A 19853-nucleotide genomic window follows, 5' to 3' on the forward strand; every position below is an offset into this window, starting at 1 on the left:
TACTCAAGTTCAAACTCTGTCCATAAAACTTATTTGCTGCATCTCTCCAACTCAGTTTCTTCATTGGTAAAATGGATGTAACAGCAGTGCTTTCTTCATGGGAAGCACTTATGAGGCTCGGTGGAGACAACACATATGGCACCACCCCAGGCATGTGGTGAGCCCTTAATGAAAGCTGGGCATTGTTATTGCCTATCGAGCTCCTACTAAGTGCCAGGTGCTTCCCATGAATCATCTGCTTTGATTAATACAACTCTCTGAAGTGGCTATGATTATCCTCCTGTTATAGAAAAGACTCAGGGAAGTTAAAGAACGTTTCCATATACCTTGTTAGTAGCCAGCCAGGCCTTGTGAGACTGGATCATCCACCATGCAAAGTGAGATCCATCTGGGTCAGATCTGCTACAGTAGTTCCATGGTACGCTTGTCTGAATCTTCATGTGAACTTTTAGTGCCAGAGCCAACCCAGGACTGGTCCGTCTTCTTGAAGTGGAAACACGGAACACAGATGACAACTCTGTGGTTCGGGCATTATTGTTGTGCCCATTTCATAGGAGAAGAAAACTGAAGATCAAAGAAATTGTATGACACTGTCCACGCCACAGAGGCCCACTCACACCGCTTTTTCTAACTGCAGACCTCATGCTGTACCCGTGATACTGCCATTCCTGCTTTCTCTCAGGGACTATTGATCAGTACTCCTTGCAATTCCCAGATGCTCCCCCAAAAGAGCCTCCTGAAGACTAGCCAAAGTAGGCCCCAAGGAAGAAAGGAAAGTGCACGCTCCCTTTTCTGCCCCCTGAGGTGTAGGGAAAGTTGGTTTCAAATGTCCAGTGAGGAATATTTTTACCGTCTTTCTGCCAAGAGATGTTATCAATGAAAGTATTCAGTGTCTAGGAAAAATCACTGCCTCTGAATAGTTTAATTTACAGGCTTTTTACAAAGATAAAGACTGGTTATCTACACTGCTAAGCTCATTTCTGTTACAAAGATGGAGCCACTAACTTTTCCTACATATTTGAGAAAAAAATCTTTGAGAATAGACACTGAGGCTTTTTTCACGCCCAGCTGACGAACCAACTGCAAATGTTACTTTTGTGCAGGTGCAGGGGGCCACCTGGACCCGAGGGTCTCTGAGGAAGGGTGGGTACTCCTTCTCAAGTGGACAACGCATAAACACTCAGAAATTACGCGACCCGATTGTGACCATGACTGAAACAGGATGCAGTTCCCTCATACCCCTCAAGCATCCCCATGTTGCTACTTTTAAAATGTGCTTTGTCATGAGTCTGAGACAACTACTGCCTTCAGTGCCACATCCTTGCGTCGACTCCGTTGTGAGAGAAGAGGGAGAGGCGAGATGAAGGGGTTGAGGGTAACCAGACTTTCACACAGTTTATACAGACCTTTGGGTCCTTGGCAGAGTCAATAGCAATTACGGCCAACAAATGGGGGCTTGTCACAGTTGACACCAGTCATTGAGACAGGCCAAGTAAACAGCTCGGTTGTGCTTTGGCCCTGTATATTTTAAGGGTATGAATTTAGCCCTGATGCTGGGTTAGAGAGAAGATAATACCATATAGAAATAACATGACAGGTTGCTCTGGCAACTTCCATCTTAAATGCTTACAGAAGGACTCTTCTGAGTAGCCAACCAGATTTTACGGGAAACTCCTCTACTATTTCAAATGCTGGTCAAGAATGGGGTAAAGGGAGCCTGATGGCCTAGTGGTTAAATTTCCGTGCGCTCTGAGTGGCCCAGGTTTGGTTCCTGGGCACAGAACCACACCACTTGTCTGTCAATAGCCATGTTATGGTGGCAGCTCACACAGAAGAACTAGAAGGATTTACCACTGGAATATACAACTATGTACTGTGGCTTTGGGGAGGAAAAAAAATGAGGAAGATTGGCAACAGATGTTAGCTCAGGGCGAATCTTTCCCAGCAAAGGAAAAAGGAGATAAAGGGATGCAGGATGGACACGCTGTTTCGGAACAAAGATGGTACAGTTTTCCGGAACTTCCTTTATCCTTCTGGGAACCCAATTGCAGAGGCCAGACTTCTGGGTGGACGGTCCCAACAATGTCCATTCTAGGAAGCTGTATTTGCTGTGTTTAAAGCATGTGGGATGCAAAATAATGTGCTCTCCTACTTCCTTCCAATGGCATTACCTGTGAAATTTTGGACTTCGGTGAAGACATTTATCTTCCTTACGTTTCCATTTCCTTTTCTTCCTCTGTATTTAAGCACTGCTAATTGAGATTTTAGAAAAAGCATGGTGATGGATTAGGGCTCTTGAGTTACGGAATTCCCTCACCATTTTTCTTTCCTTCTACGAGGAAACTCTAATGGAAGTGTCAGCCATGAAAACTTTATACTTATTTAGATAGATTTCTTCCCACCACTGAATCCTTGTTATCTATAGGATTACAAACATACTGCTTTATATTTTTCATTTTCTCTGTAAATAGCATTTCCTTCAAAAATTATTATGAATTTTTATATTCTTCCATCACTAACTTTTTTTATGATGGTCATTTCCTTTAATTCTCAATATTACAATGTTAAATAACCTAATCAGCAGATTCTGGGAGTAATTGATTTTATTATATGCAGCATTTATGTATGAAGTAACCACAATTTCAGTTCAGTTTATGAGACAATAGTCTATTATGTGATTATGAAGTTTTGCTTCCTAGTCAAAAAATACTTAAAGGTTATATTCACGTTTCCTCTTCTTTCTTTTTTTTCAGGCTCAGAAATCCTGGATAGAAAGAGCATTTTATAAAAGAGAATGTGTTCACATCATACCCAGCACCAAAGACCCCCATAGGTAATCTTGCCATCTTTATAATGCAGCAAGAACATGAAGTAGCAATTATGGGAACAAACCCACAGTAGTAATCACCAGCCATTGCAAGGGAACCAATGTCAAATTAAAGATCATTTTTTTATTGTTGCTGGACATCTCTGAAGCAATCTTATATAAACACACCACATTCTATGCCTTCCCTGCAGTTAATTCTCTACCATCCTGTACAGAATAACAGATACACCATCAGGGAAGGAATGGGTTTCACATATTTTTAGTATGGTTACTGGTTTTCCCTTTTAAGCATTTCATCAAAATGCTTAGTTTGTACCAACACGCTCTGCTATAGTGAAAAAAGATTTTTAAATAAAAGACTCCTGGCAGATTACTAATTGGACTGCAGACCTTCAGATTCCTATCCAAGCACATGTTTAGAATCTTCTTTACCTTCCTGACCATAAATAGTATATAAGGTGGGAAGCATTTGGGATAAAGTAACATATATATATCTGGAAATGTCTTTATGAAAAGGCAATGTAATAAAGCAGTTTAAAATATAGACTGTAGAGCCATGTAGGCTAGCTATGTAACCTTGAGCAAGTTACCTAACCTTCAAAACTACAATATTTTATCCGTAGAACGAATGTCACTTGTTAGCATTTAGCAAATGATAACTATGTGTCGATATTGTTACTAATAGTCATAATAGTGGTAAAGTATGAAGGACATTTTCATGATGTAAGGAGTGAATTTTGTTTTCAAATATCTTGTAAATAACTTTTTCATTGTTTCTTCAAGAACACTTCAGCAGATTTTTATTCTTGGAATTGGATATTTGACAGTGAATGTCAATTGGCAAAAGACAAGTCAGGTTGTGACTCACATATGAGGGAGCTTCTTTATTGAAATGTGCATGTTAAAGTTCTTCCCTCAAAGCTGTTCAGTGTCCTTCATGCAATATTTGATAGATGGGAGGATGACAAGTAGGAAAACCTACAAGGCTTTTGTTTGCAGGTTCCAGTCCCGAGCAATAATGGCAGGTGTGAAAGGGGTGGGTGGAGAAGGACAGGAGGCATGTGACAGCTTATACAGCTAGAGGAAAATGAGGAGGGGGCAGAAAAGAAAAGATATGTGTGTCCACATATGCGTGGACACACAGCCACATTATGGGATTCCACCTGAAAATTGACTGACTGGCTTGCTACACTTTGTAGATTTCTCCAGCAGTTTACTTCAAGTGTGTATTCCAACAGCAGTTAACACAAGGAGTTCACTTTGACCTCTTATGTTATAGGTGTTGCTGCGGGCGTCTAATAGGCCAGCATGTCGGCCTTACTCCCAGCATCTCAGTTCTTCAGAATGAGAAAAATGAAAGTCGCATCTCCCGAAATGACATCCAGTCTGAGAAGTGGTCCATCAGCAAGCACACTCAACTCAGCCCGACAGATGCTTTTGGGACCATTGAGTTCCAAGGAGGCGGCCATTCCAACAAAGCCATGGTAATCAGAAAACTGTTCAGTCACTTCCCGAAGTCTGTCTCGAGTCCTGTAAGGGAGTGGCGAAGAGTTGGAGATTTGATCTTTTGGCCAGATCCCAACTCTGCCAGTTCCTGGCTGGGTGACCTGCCCTAATTACCTTACCTCTGTGCGTCTGTACTCTTTCTCTGTAGAACGGGGCAAAGAAAACCTTCCTTCCAGGAGTTTTTGCCTAATTAGTCTGAGATCAGACATAGTAACTATTATTGTTAATAATAGCAAGTAGATTTCTATAGTTATCCACTGTTTATTATGTTACTTTCTGGGTCTTATTTATTAACACATGTTTTTAACTCCTTTGGTAAAAAAATATCTTACCTTTAGGTCTCTCTTGTGTTCTATTGGTAAGTAGCGTTTCTCTCAATTCAAGGTAGAAGTGATCATCTCAGACTATGTTCTTCCCTGTTCTAACAGAGATCCTGCATGTAAATTGTGTGCTCCTTCTCTAAGCAGCTGTGTTCAATAATGCTCTCAACAGAAGAGCTCCGTGTGAAAAGCATTTTCCTTTTTTTGGCAAGGAGGCTTTAGGAAATACACAAATTTTACTTCTAAGAGTTGTTGCTTCTCAATTTCACTTTTCATCATGGACCTCTCCCTTCTCGGCTGACAGATTTTTGCCAGGAGAAAAGTATACCATGTGTTTTTGGAAATTCTAGAAATGCTATATTCCAGCAAGCTCGCTTCTAACTGTTAGACAGAGAGAGAGTGAGTTGAGGGTGGAGCAGTTGGAGGTGGTTGTCCCAGGCATGCCACGGAGTTTTCTGAGTTTAGAGGGGGAATTTTGCTTAGAGAAGCATACTGCAAAATGCACGGGAAGTCACTTCACTCCAGTTACAGTCTAAAAATGGGCAATAAAGCCGCCTCTCTCGTCTCCTTCCTCTCCCCTCTCCTTTCCTCCTATCCTTCCACCCCCACCCCACTGCAATATTTTCTTCACCAAGAATGGCTGACTGAGGTATTCTCACAGTCCTTCCCTAAGACAATTAATTCTGAGCTATACATTAAATTAAAACCAATTTTGAGCAATATATTGGAAAGAAGAGAATGCTCTGTGTAACCTCCAGCAAGGTCTGGGAAAACAAAGAAAGGGTTAGTTAGTCTTATCTTGGACAGAACCAAGGGAAATGGAGATTTGGCAACGTCCTCAACCCTTAAGGGATCTATTCACCCACACAAGATCTTGAAGGGTCCCCAGCTCAGCACAATGCCCCTTCACAGAATAGGATTGGACCATACGCAGTATGGATCCTCTGGGACCCTGCGTTCGTGAAAAGTCATGCAAGTTCTGTCTATAAGAAAAGTGCAGCAGATGAGGCAGTGGAGGGTAGGCAGTAATCATCACAAGTTCATGTGGTGACACTGTAGGTGCTTGAACAGTACGCACACACATTGTGCCACAAGCCTAGAGGCACATGGTAAGCTTCCGGTCATCATTTCCATTGTTAGCATGCAGCATCTGTCAAATATGGAGCATCAATTTGCTCATGAGTGAGCATCCCTCCAAAGCCATCACCTGGGAGATTCCAATTACCATGATGCTGCCAGTGCCCAGAACGTGTTTGGGAACTGATTTCAGATAATTTATACATCACAAGAGAAAAGCAATCTATGTTTGCATCAAATGATGTTTTTGACCAAACATTAATCTCAAGGACCTGAAATTCAAAAAGCTTAGGGCTTAGTCGCAGGTGACTTCTGCTAATTTTTAAAAATCAGGTCTATTCTCAGAAGATAAGTTTTCCACCACTAAAACTTCTAGAAGAATGGAGTACTAGTTTGGTAGTGAAGAGAATGGATTCTGGATGCAGATGGTCTAAGTTTGTCCCAGAACCATCATATATTTGCTGTGTGAACATGGGAAAAGTTAATTAAATTCCCTGGGCCTCAGTAATTTATTCTATCTAGGAATAATAAATATTACCATCATAAATATTAAATGAGATGACATAAGTAAATCATTTGGCACAGTGCCAGAAACATAATAGATGTAAAATTAATTTTACTACTGTTTTTACTACTATCATCATTATTATTTGCATCAGGCTCTGAAAATTTTTTTTTTTAATAATTTGAAGGACACATATTTGGATGCACATCTTGGTATAGTCTTTTAGAAAGCCAAATTATTCTTTTTCAGTTAACCCTTTAAAATAATTCCAGAAGTTCTGATTCCTTCGCCTGGTGGTTGAGCACAGAATCTGAAGCCACATTGCTGGGTTTATAGCTTAGCCTGCACTTAGTGACTGTGTGACTTTACCCAATTTACTTAACTTCCCAGCGCCTCAATTTTCTCATCTGCAAATGGGGATAGTAATTCCACTTTATAGGGCTGGAGCAAGCATTATGAGTCAATATATAGTAAATGCTTAGAACAGTGCCTGGCGTTAAGGCAAAATAAGTATTGGCTACATTATTACTTCTACTATGTCGTTTACTGTAGTTACAAGAGAGGCTTTGTAATCAATTAAATTAGATGCATTGTATTTTTTTTTAAAGATTGGCAGGTGAGCTAACATCTGTTGCCAGTCTTCTTTTTTTCTCCTTTTTCTCCCCAAAGCCCCCCAGTACATAGTTGTATATGCTAGTTGTGAGTCCCTCTGGTTGTGCTATGTGGGATGCCACCTCAGCATGGCTTGATGAGCGATGCCATGTCCGCGCCCAGGATCCAAACCAGCGAAACCCTAGGTTTCCCTAGCAGAGCGCGCGAACTTAACCACTTGGCCATGGGGCCGGCCCCGGATGCATTATCTCGAAGTCAGAACTGTATCTAAACCCTCACTCTCTCACTGACTAGCTAGAAAGTCTTGGTTTAAGCAGTTAGCTGAGCCTCAAGCTTTCTTATCTGTAAAGCAGGCATGATTGCCTTATGGGATCTTTATGAGGATTAGAGAAAATAAAAAATCACCTGGTATACAGCTAGTGCTCAATATATTTATGGAACTCATAGTGATGGTCCAGGGAAGCAGCTTCCTTTACTTACTGGGAATCTGAAGATGTAACAATGTTTCCAGAGGAGTACCAGGCTGCATAAGCTGGCACTAGTGGCAGTCCTTGGCAGGACACTACCACTGAGGACACCGGCTCGTCACTGACTGGAGGGATGTGGCTTGTCAATCATCACATTATGCACTTTGACTTCCACACTGAGTCAATCTCCTGCCTCCAGTCACTAGCAAAACAGAAAGTGAGATGCTGTTGCCTGGCATCCTCTCCTCTTTATTCACTGTAGACCTTGATAATTCCACAGCTACCATGGGTGTAGCACTGGTGCCTTTTATGATGGACAAAGCCATGATTCCTTTTCAGTATACAATTTTCCTCTACCTGAGATTTTTCCCCTCCTAAAAATTTCTAGTAAATTTGCGAGACCCAAAGAACCCCAGAGACTGAATCTCCAAATGAGTTTGCCAAAATGTGTCTCTCAAAGTATTAATCAAAATACTTTTGCAACTGCTCTCACAATCTGTAGCAAATAAAAAGGACAATCATAATAATATAGCAACTAAAGTTTATTGAACACCTCTATGCCCAGCACAGTGCCAAGTACATACGTATGTTGTCTCATTTCATGTTTATGACAGTAGTAGTGTTATTCCTATATGACAGAATAACACACTAAGGCCCAGAAAAGTTAAGTGATACGCCCCACGTCACACAGCTAATATATATGTATATTAAGATATTTAACAGTAGAGGAAAAACTTGAAGAGGCAGATAGATCTTTTACTTTGTTCCAGAAGAATGAACACATATGGACATTGAACTTTGACGGCCCTCCCGGAGCCCCACACAGCTCTCTTGAACCCAGAGCTGTCTGTCGGCAATCAGGTCAGGCAAGCTCAGCGACATGGTTGTGGGGCCTCATGTAAAATGAAAACGGAGGCCCTTGGCAGGGGCAGGGGATCAATCCCCCCTTCCCACAGGTGACAGCCCCAACCTGCAGTGGACAGGCAGCCCCCCAATGGATTGCCATTGCCACACGGGGACGTGCTTGGTATCTGTTGTGGGTGAGGCTTCTCACCAAGTCGCCCATGAAACACACAGTGGCGCTGACAGCCCAAGGTGGCAACAGTAACTTCCTCGCCCTGCCTTGAAATACTGCAGGGCACACGCTGTACCCTGACCCTCTCCTTGCCTGTACCCAGGTCCCAGACAGGGACAGAGGCTGATGATGGACGGCAACCCTGTCACTGCCCCAGGCAAGGCTGGGGAGGGAAGATTAGGCTGGCTGGGGTACCTGAGGCAGGAGCAGGTGGCTGAGATCCTGTCCTGGGGAGACAGGAGGACGTGAAACGTGGGACCACAGACCACGTGTGAGCTGAGGCTCCAAGCCTTCTGCACGTGCTCCGCTGTCCTGACAGACTTTACTACAAAACACAGATTCAAGGATAAAATTAAGAACTTCAAGACAGCAAGTTCAGAGCTTTAAACACTGAGCACTGCCCTTCAGCCCGTGGGACTGCACTGGCCGCAGGCCATGCAGCCAGCACTGAGGTTAGGTCTCGCCTGCTCTTGACGGTCTGAGGGCAGTCACGACAAGGGGAAATTGTTCTTTCTGAGTCTAATCAGTCGAATGAGGACCACTTTTCCTTTGGTTTTTTAATGCTTTTTTGGTGAGGAAGATTGGCCCTGAGCTAACATCTGTTGCCAATCTTCCTCTTTTTCTTTCTTTTTTTTTTTCCTCCCCAAAGCCCCAGTACATAGTTGTATATCCTAGCTGTAAGTCTTTCTAATTTTTCCATGTGGGATGGCGCCACAGCATGGCTTGATGAGTGGTGTGTAGGTCCGCACCCAGGATCCCAACTGGTGAGCCCCAGGCTGCCTAAGCGGAACAGGTGAACTTAACCACTCAGCAACAGGGCCAGCCCCCGCAGTTTTCCTTTTTGTTACAACCAAATATTTAACGAGTGAGCGTCCCCATTCTTCATCCAGATACAATGAGCATTCTGTCCACTTTAAAACTTGCTGTCAAATTATTCTGATTTTCCTGTCTAGACAAAGGCATGGAGTTGTTTATAGGTCAAATGGCTTATTTTATCAGGCAAGATGGTCATTTTGTGCTACCCTGTGCCTTCTTTACCTCTTGTCCCCTCCAGCAACCCAGCATGCAGTTTGGACAGAGGGAAAAATCAACAACTTGTTTCTGTTAAAGAGTGCCAGTCTTTAGATGGGGAAGGCACAGTTAAATATTCACCAAGATTGACGAGAAACAGGTCAACTAATTCAACATGTGTTTGGTCCCCTGCTCCTGGGAAGAATATTTGAAAGTTGGAATGATTTTTAACAAGGTGGTCAAAAGACCTCTAAGGGCCAATTAACTTTGACCTTCATTAATTTTTTTTTAAGAGGATATAACATTAACTTTTCCCAAGATGAAGCGCTTGGGTCTTCAAAATGCCAATGTGGTCTGGACACCATGTGAGGCAGAATCTGCTCAAGTTTGGTAGAAGATACGGTTGTAGAAAAGAGAATCATTATTAAAATGTGATGGGCCACATGAGAAACAGACCTGCTTAGGACATTTGTATATCTAACCACATGGGCAGTACACCTGACGTCCCGGAACTTTGGTCACCAAAAACACTTGAGGGATGTATGCAGTGGTTCTCTACTTGGTGGCTTGGGATAACCTGTGGGGCTACTCGAAATGCCCGTGTCCAAGGATCGTCTGCAGAGAGTCTCCTACGTCATCTGGGGTACAATCTGGGCATCCAAAGTGTTTTCAAAATGAGCCAGGTTCTTCTACTGTTCAGCCAGGCTTACAAATACTAAATAATCCCAATCTCTCTGTTTTATAGATGAGGCAACTTGAGCCCAGAGAAGTTAAATTATTTTCTGCAAGTGACCCAATTATTTGACAGCAAAGGTAGTTGTCCAACCCGGGTTCCTCAGGACTCTCCATCAGTTCTGTTTCTTCTCTGTCACGTCTACCTGGTACGGACTATAGCAGATGTTTTGAAAGGAAGCTAATTGCTATTATGTTTCTAGTTCTTTTTTAAGGGTTTGGAAACTTTGTAGTGGAATTAGAAAATCACTATTATTTGATGGGGTAGTTGAACTCAGAAGCTGTCAGCAGGAAGAATTCTTTATAAAATTACATCCTAGGTTAATAGAACCATTTTCTGAGCCCTTCTCAGGACTTTGTGGTAGTCTGTCCTCAATTTCCAGGCTTGACAAGCTCCAGTGAAATAGCAATGAAACCAGCATCTCTTGCCCTTTGCAGAGGCAGAAATTGTGACACAGGAAGGAGACATTTGAAGTGAACAGTGAGTGAAGGATTGTCATGCCCTTCTCTTCTCTACACCAAGCTGTGTCCTACCAAATTGCATGTCCCCAAAATGCCATTCCTGGGCTATTGGAGGACCTGGCAGTTCGTTCAGATGCCTCATGAAAATCAGAACACAAAGATCAAAGAAGAGAAGATACTAAAGCTCTGATTTAGGCATTGTCTCACTAGACTGGGTTCCAGGTAACTTTAAAACTGACTTAGAGAACAATAGCAAGATGGCCTGACAGCAACAATGGGATCCTTTCTCAAAGACTCTTCTTTATCTGGGGCTAAGGCGGTAAGTTATTTAGAAAAGGAAGCAGTGCCGGACTTGATTAAACAGAATCTTTGCTTACTAATCATCTCTTCCAATGAATGCTGAGCTGACTTGCAGACCAGGTGAGTCTAACCTAATTAAGGACTCGCATCTAAACCTCTCAAGTCACCCACGTAATTCTCTTGAGCTATTCCCTTGCTATTTACTCTGCTTATTAGATCAGGTTGAGCCCCTTATTACAGTTTTCATATAATTTAGATAATTATTCCTGTGCCTCATTGTCACCCTTAAAACCAGGATGGAAGCCTTATTCTCTGAGCATTGCCAGTGGGGGGAGGGGGGTGAGAGCGAGTAGGGACAATTGAGAGGGAGACACTCAGGGGGGTGAGGAGGCTGTCAGAAGCATGGCATATGCAACTTTATACTCTTAAATTGCTTTGAGATTGAACTTGATTTTTTAAAAATTGTCTTTCTTTGCATTATGCAAATTTGATCTGGGAGTCATCATTGACTGACACACACCAAATACGAAATTTAATGAATCCCACTTCACAAAACAAAATAGCTCACCACTGGACTATGGCTAACTAAGTAGCTTTCCATAAGCACGGTATGGTATTTGAGGGGTTCTGGGGTTGTTCCATCAATTTCCAGTTTCCACCTTGTAATCTTTAGGTCATTGAACTGGCCTCTGGAAGGCCTTTCTGAAATTGAGAATCAAACTAGAATTTATCACTTAAACTTCTGATCCCAATCATAGACCTATAGGAAAGGCAGGACCAACTCTCCTCCAAGAAACCCATCCTGCCTTTAGAAAATTTTATGCTAAATAATTCTGGCAGAAAACTCATAGAGTACCCCCTGTGCCCTGTTCATATGCTTAGTGAAGTTTTATATTATTTCTAAACCTTTAGCTTTGGTTTTTAGCACCCATCACCTGGAAGCACCCACTATGTAACACTGAGGAATCACAAAGACAATAAAGAATAAATTACAATGGCATTTTCACTTTCAAAGTTGTGTGGGTTATCAAACTAGGGATCCAATAACAATGACACCTCACACTTGCATTCCAAATATTGTCTTTCTAGGGAACTTTTACATGCATTAAACCACCATAAGCATTAAACTCTCACTGCAAAACCAAAGTTTCTATGGACTTGGAAAGCTGATATCAGCAAAATCGTCTTAGCAGTCTAATGCAACATCTCCTTGGCCACGGCTTTAATTAAATGTACTCATTTCAAATAATTAGAAAGTGAAATGATGCTTGTCACATTTCTCAACAGAGAGAAAAATGGGGCAAATTTCCCACTATAGACTCGGAAAAAAATATATTAAAAAATACTGTTAAAATAGATTTGGCGATAGTAGTTGCATTACTCCGAACAAGCAGTACTTACTGGAAGCAACTGATTATTTCCAAGAATAAAAGATGGCTTTGCAGTGTTATGAGGAGGATCTGTCATTTACCATTCCCAAGAATGTAGCCAGATTTATTGTTCTGTAAATCTTTTACATTTTATTTAAAAAGCTGGGCAAAAATTTAGGGCTAAAGAGGTGACTGATTAATTGTCAGAGCCAAATTGGACCACGAAAGCTCAAGTTCAGAATGCCAAAGGAAGATTGTTACTAGTTTTTTAATCGAACAGCCCAGCCTGTTCTAAGTAGTAATGGCTGCTCTCCCACTCTCCAGTCTTTGCCCACTCTGGGTGTCAAAAAGGGGAAAGGATACTGTCTGGTTCGTGACACCTCTGGGATCCCCCGGTTTAGTACAGAGTGAGGCCACAGTAAAGTTGAATTTTGCTTTGATAAGTGAATAGTAACACTTCTAATGATGAAGCAGTAAGAATGGCTTTAGAAAAAACTGCAGTGAAGTCACCTGCCAAATAAAACTACCTTTAGCACCAGGCAGAGCAAAAACTCAAAGTTTGTTACCAAGCCCTCTGCCATTCAGACAAAAGAAACGCTCTAGTTTCCTAGTATAGTTTCACTTGCAAAATTTCATTTGTAAGTTTGTGATTTGGAACTGAAAATATGTGTTCTTGTGAAAAAAGTGCTGTATGCATTGGCCTCCAAAGTACCAAAGAATAGCTCAAATAATACAATTTCAACTAAAGCGAGCCTCTGTTTTATGCAGAGCATTCTGGAGATGCTATTCTGAATGTAGTTAGCTCCTTACGCAGGCTTTCTGTCAGGCAGGGGCACTAATGATGGAAAGGGGAAAGGGGCGAGAATTCCAGGGATGGGTAACTTACCTGAGCTCAGTTTATCTCTAGAAATCATAAATTAGGGATCTAAGTGCATATCGGCGAAGGATGGGTTAGGTAGCCCAGAGCAGCAGTATCATTCCCCCTGTGGACAGGCACTTTTATAAACCCCTGCGCCAGTCACTCCCCACATAACCCAGAGCTGAGAAACAGAGGTCTGTTTCATAGGGCATACTGGTTAAAGAGCTAGAGGCAAGTTATTTGAATCCTATTGTATACAGAAGTCATCTCTAAGTGGAGTGTTTGTAACCTTTATCCAATTTACGTGGATCGGTTTTTCTGCCATAGCAGGCATTTTCCACAATTTAATCCTCATGGTGTCCTGGGAGGTGGTCAGGAGGATGACCCTGTTCACAAGGAAGGGTGCTCAAATTGGCCAAGTGACTTCCTGTGCCAGGATCTGATTCTAGAATGTGATGCTGTGGATGATTGGGAAATCTATACATGGGAGCACCTGTCACCACATCAGAGTAATGCCTGGGTGACAAAATTTAGTATACATATTAGGAAGATTTCTTGTTATTTGTCAGGCAATCCCTTAGCAATTAATGAGCTCACAAGTAGACACCAAATTGCTTATCCTGACAACCAAAATAGCTCCTGATTTCAAATCACAGTGACCATTTAGCAGGAATTGAGTAATTGCTCTGGGCTCAACCATTATGACCTTGAAGCTGCTGATTCGGCACGAGTTAGCTGCTATATTACAGGCACGTGGAGAGCTTACCGAACAACCTGATTTTTATGGGTAATAAGAATATAATTTTTAAAATGAAATCTTCTGGTAATTGTAAAGTATCATTTTATCCCGTAGTTTTAATTATCCTCTTATCCCCAAACTATTTCCTTGAGTTGCTAAACAATAACTCAAGAAAAAATAACAAATTGATTCAAGTATTTCCTTTTTTTCTTATCTTGCTTTTTATTCTCTAAGGGAAGGGCATTGTAAATCACAAATAGTGGCCGGCATCAAAGGAACAGGGACACCCAGTATTTGTGTTATTTATCAGCTTCTGGATAACCAGGGGTGGGCGGTAGTTAATCATATGTTCCTTTGTATAAGAATTAGTCCTCCTCAAAAGGGAGTGGGTGGTTCGAGATAGCTTAGTAGCTTGCCAGTGGTGCCCTGTCCTATTTTTCAGAGCCTGAGTAATTCTTCCAGAATTTTCCCCATTCTTCTCTTTGATTTTCATGTGAAATATTGAGTGTTCTTTCTTTTCCGTTTGCCCCAGTGACAAACACAAGACATACCACTTACAACCTTTGGTCTGGGAAAGAGTTATAATCCTTGCTACTCATGGGGTCCCTGAGGAACGAGTTAGAAATGCAAACCCCCAAGCCCCACCCCAGACCTATTGAATCAGAATATGCATTTTTGAGGTCCTGGGTGAGTTGTGCACATTAAAGTCGAGAAGCACAGCTCAACCTAGAGTTGCCAGTGTAACAATAGCTTTAATAATGGGTTAGATGGGGGCCGGCCCGGTGGCGCAGCGGTTAAGTGCTCACGCTCCGCTTCTCCACAGCCCGGGGTTTGCCGGTTTGGATCCCGGGTGCAGACATGGCACTGCTTGGGACACTATGCTGTGGTAGGCATCCCACATATAAAGTAGAGGAAGATGGGCATGGATGTTAGCTCAGGGCCAGTCTTCCTCAGCAAAAAGAGGAGGATTGGCAGTAGTTAGCTCAGGACTAATCTTCCTAAAAAAAGAAAATAATAATAATAATAATAATAATGGGTTAGATGAGTGATTGCTTATTAGATAACTAGCTCTGACGTCCCAGTCACTCAGCTTCCCTGGGTCTCAGTGTCCTCATCTATCAAACAGAAGAATTGAACTAGATGATTTCTAGTTCCCATGATTGCTAAGATATTTCTAAGCTCCCTTTTATTTCTAAGATTGTAATTACATCATAGCTGGTACTGAAAGGCTTATCAAAAATCACAGTCAGGTCAGGTCAAAAGGGTCCCTCCCCTCAAAGATCTTGCAACATGGGGAGATAAAAGTAACAAAACAATCAGAAAAAAATACCAGACTGGGTTTGACTGAGAGTAATACTGCATCAACATGAGCTTGCATTCTCCGAAAAAGTCAATAAAACCTTTGAAAGATAAGAATGATTTATGTAGATGAAAGGGGATGGACTGCGTTTTCTAGAACTTGGGGAACAGCATTAGCCCAATACAGAACGAAGTGGGGAAATGCCTCTAAATAGCCAGGGTGGGGCCAAATTGTGGGGGACCCTGACAGGCAGAATAGGAGGTTATATATGACATGACAATTCAAGTTGAGAAATATGATCAAAAAGGAATCAGAGAAAGAAGTCTGCCGGTTGGTGTATTGTTGAGGCCGTGGGGTTAGAGAAGCCATTAGGACTGTCGCCACATCCCAACTGACATCCTAGTAAGGAGAATTTATTTTTAAAACAGCAATTGGAGGAATAGAGGGAAGGGCCCAGATCCGAGCATCGTTTTGAGAAATGGATCATTGGGACTGGAGACTGCTTGGTTGTAGGTGAAAGAAAAGGAGAAGGAGAGAGAAGCATTTATATTTTTGACGTCAAGAGCAAGGACTCTGGAATCAGACAGACCTGGGTATGAATCCTGCCCTCACCACTTATTAGCAGTTGAACTTGAGAACCTGATGGATCCCTTCTGTCCCCATCAGTAAAATGTGGATGCTACCAACTTCCTTGGTATTGGGAGGAGCCCATGAAATGATGCACGGAAAGCACACAGCATGTGTGTGCCTGGAACACAGTAAATATGCAAAGATTTGGGGTTTGGGTTTTGGGGGTTTGGGTTTTGAGGGTTTTTTTCTCAGAAGAGTTAAGAAAATGAGAATCAAGAGAACATATGTGAAAAGAGCCTAAAAACAATGTGACCTTACACAGGCCAGACACTGAGAGCCTCCATTTCTTCATCTGTAAGACAGGGAGCTGGGGACAAGGTGATCTAAGGTCATTCATGCATTCCCTCACTGGAGCACTTATTAGCTGAGTAACAAGTGTTCTGTGATCACGAACAAGCTCTTCTTAGTTTCTTAAGAAAGAAAAAGTTTAGGCTAATGCAAAAGGAATTTCAACATACGTACTCAATAGAGTCATTGGTCATTTTCCAGTGAGCTGCTCGCATGTTCAATCAATTGGTTTCTTACCGGTAAGCTGTATATGTAACTTTAGAAGCCTCAAAGTGAATTATTTACCAAGGAGTCTTATTCCTAAAAATGCATTTGGGGGGCTGGCCCAGTGGCATAGTGGTTAAGTTCACACACTCCTCTTCAGCAGCCCAGGGTTCACAGGTTCGGATCCCAGGCATGGACCTACGCACCACTCATCAAGCCATGCTGTGGCAGCATCCCACATACAAAATAAAGCAAGATTGGCACAGATGTTAGCTCCGTGACAATCTTCCTCAAGCAAAAAAAAAGGGGAATATTGCCACAGATGTTAGCTCAGAGTCAATCTTCCTCATCAGAAAAAATAAAATGCATTTGGCTTATTATTACCATTTAGTATGAATAATTGAACTCCATAATATGTTATTTAGCGAGGTTAAGCTTGCTAAAATTATTACACAATCTCTGTCGTGATTTAGTATGAATTGTAATCTCTCTTCACACCATGTGAGTTATGCAGATACGAACTATGACTCTGAATCTCACATATTTACCTGACTAAATGAAATGTACAAGTGGGGATGCTGTTAGGCATCTTGAAGTTCCAAAAACCACAATTAGAACTAATTTTCCTGTTTTTCAAAACATACCATTCTCATATGCGCCTTCTCTAATCATTGGAATACATCTTTATGATCCTTCATAAACGTTAGGAACTGCTATCTAAGCTTGAGAGGGGCTCAATTTTAAAAGTATCTTTAGATGTTTTTCTATCTTTAAGAAAAATGTAATTTACGTCTCACCTTAGAAGAATATGGGTCCTTATTTAGCTGGGTTTTTTTAGAAGGAATAAGAGAGTAACATATTAAAGTTGATGAATAGGAGAAGTAACTTGAAAGGCAATTTCTTACCATCTCTTACACTAAGCATTCTTGGTTTGTATATTCTGGAAGCCTTGTGAATCCCAGTTCTAGTTTCTTCACTAAATATCCCTTTCTGGAATTAGTGAAAATGACACAAATTCAATCTAGCAGAGCCACCAAATTTTAACTGCTCAAGTAGCATAGACTCAGTGTACAGGCACAGAAAACATTTTATTCTTTCATCTTATAGCATTCATTATCTAGATGTTTTTCTGATAAGCAGTCACTCAATGAGATAATATATATAACAATAAAGAAGTTTTTATTTAAGAAACTCTTGTGTTTGCTTCCACGAATGCAATACCCTCTCTCCTGCCCTGAGGCTCCTTGCATGGCACAGAAGTGCACATTGTTGTTGAACTTTTCTGTTGATCGGTATCGGAAAGTTCTTCCCCTCTGCATGAGAGTTTGTGTACAAAATATACCATTTCTCATATCGCAAGCTCTAGTTGCATTCTATTGCTATGATGCACTTAGCTAAAATTGCCAACCTTTGCCCTTCCCATTCTGGAACTGATTTTTGCTAGGTAGATCAGATCAGTATAGAACGAACTTCTTAGATTCCAGCACTGCTTTGGATTTCTGGTATATGTGTGTGGGAAATTTTCGCTCTTTGGTATTTCTTGATGAGGCAGTTTATTTTATCAAGCTACTTGTGTATTTTGTCCATTTTGCGTCACATTTCAGTTAAATACATTTAAAATAGACTTTAACAAAAGAACTGACATATAAATTTTGAGGTTTTTACAACAGTGGGGCCTCCCAGATCTGAAAACATGGCAATAAATTGTCATCTCCTGGATAACCTTATTTGTTTATGCATCTGAAAATATACGTTTGTATGATTACATGCAGGTCTATTCTTTTTGTGGTAATGCTACTCCAACATTATTACTTAACAAATTCCAAACTTAATCAACACCTTTTTCTTCTCTCCCACACAACACATAGACTTCAGAATGCTTTAACTCTGACTCCTACCACCCAATTTATACACTATGTTAGCCAGTGCTTTAGCTCTATCCCTTTCCACTCTAAATTAGACATTATTATCCTTTTATATTTTGCAGCCGATGCTCTTTTAGATTTACCATATACTTGCTAATGATCTTTGTTTATCATTCTTTCTTGCATCCCAGACCGTCCATTTGGGAGCATGGAACTTCTGGCTGCTCTAGATATTTTAAAATTTCCTTCGGTGAAGTCTGCTTGAGGTAAATTCAGTTTTGGTAGTCTGAAAAGGTCTGTAATTTGCTCTCATTTTGGAAAGATGTTTTTGCTGAATATAGAATTCTAGACGGACAGCTAATTTCTCTTGGCACGTTGAAGACACTGGCTTCTAGCTTCCATTGTTGCTGCTGAGGAGTAATCTTCAGGCTGCTGACTGTTTCTTTGTAGGTGATCTGCCCTTTTTTTCTAGCTGCTTTTGAAGGATTTTTTTTCCCTCCCTTTGGTGTTCTTTATGAGGTATCTGCGGATGAGGTTTCTTTTTATCTATCCCGCTTGGGATTCATTGAGCCTCCTAGATCTGAGAATTGGTATCTTTCAATAATTCTGAGAAATTCCCAGCCAATCTCTATTCAAGTATTTCCTCTTCCTTGGTATCTCTTTTATTTCTACCTACGATTCTGATTCTCTCCTCTAAGGTCATCAGTTTTTTCTTTTCTGTTTTCAATTGCTTTGTCTTTCTAGGTTGCATCTGGTTTATTTCTCTGGGTCTGTTGTTAGTGTGTCTGATCTGTAGTTTATCTGTTGTATTTTTCATTTAAATTATTACATTTTAATTTCTAGAGGTTCTGCTTTTGATTTTTTTCAGAAATATATGTGGTCCTTCCTTACAGTCTCTTGTTCCTTACTCATATATTCAATCTTTTCATATATGTTTTTTAACATGTTTAATGTAGCCATTTTATATTCTCCGAGCATTTCAGCGTCTTTGAGGCTCTTACTCTGCTACCTGTTGTTTCTTTTGGTTCTCCTTCGTGCTGCTTTATTTCCTGGTGTAATTTGTGATTTTATATTTTGCCTATGAAATGTTTATTTTCCCCAGGAACTCTTTGAGACCTGGGTTGATGACTCATTCCTCCACAGAGGATCTGCATTTGCTTCTGCCCGTTATCTGGAGCCACTACCCCACCAGAACTTGCATCAAATACCCTATTTGCTGTTTCTCAAACCACACTAATAGTGTGAATGTGGACCAAAACTTGTGTGAGGGCTCGCCTTTGTTTATAAATCATCAGAGGAGAATTTTTTTCCTATCCACTCAGAATCACTGTTGAGGCAGACAAGTTTCCTTGTTCACTTCCTCTGTACATCAGACTTATTTTTCTTCTTTCCACCTGAGAGTGGAGTCTTTTGAAGTATCTCATCTTTATGTGGGGCCCCCATTAGACCCCCCCCTCCCATACTACATAAAGCCATTAAAGGAGAAGCTCAAGGTCTTCCAGGATTTAGGACAAACTCTGAGGGCCAAAGCCTGCTTTCGCACTTCCTACCCTCCTAAGGATCCAGCTTCCACTTTGTTTAGGAATCTGCATATTCCCTCTTTTCATGCCAGCTCAGCAACGCATTTCAAAAGCTTTACAAATAGATTTGCCCAGTATTTCAGTTGTTTCCAGCTAGAGATGAAATCTTTACATAATTAAACTG

At 41.2% G+C, this 19853-nt stretch overlaps 1 protein-coding gene across 11 annotated transcripts in view; it reads left to right on the plus strand.

Annotated features, from left to right (window-relative positions):
* TRPM3 (transient receptor potential cation channel subfamily M member 3) overlaps nucleotides 1-19853 on the plus strand; it is a 797927-nt gene that overhangs the window by 523793 nt on the left and 254281 nt on the right. For all 11 annotated transcript variants that reach the window (XM_070495625.1, XM_044756724.2, XM_044756721.2 and 8 more), the window contains exons 2-3: nucleotides 2754-2833; nucleotides 4107-4311. In XM_070495625.1, coding sequence (XP_070351726.1) covers nucleotides 2754-2833; nucleotides 4107-4311 — 285 coding nt within the window. The remainder of the gene's footprint in view (nucleotides 1-2753; nucleotides 2834-4106; nucleotides 4312-19853) is intronic.

The sequence above is a fragment of the Equus asinus genome, chromosome 23 (genome assembly GCF_041296235.1).
Source record: "Equus asinus isolate D_3611 breed Donkey chromosome 23, EquAss-T2T_v2, whole genome shotgun sequence".
NCBI classification, from domain to species: Eukaryota; Metazoa; Chordata; class Mammalia; order Perissodactyla; family Equidae; genus Equus; species Equus asinus.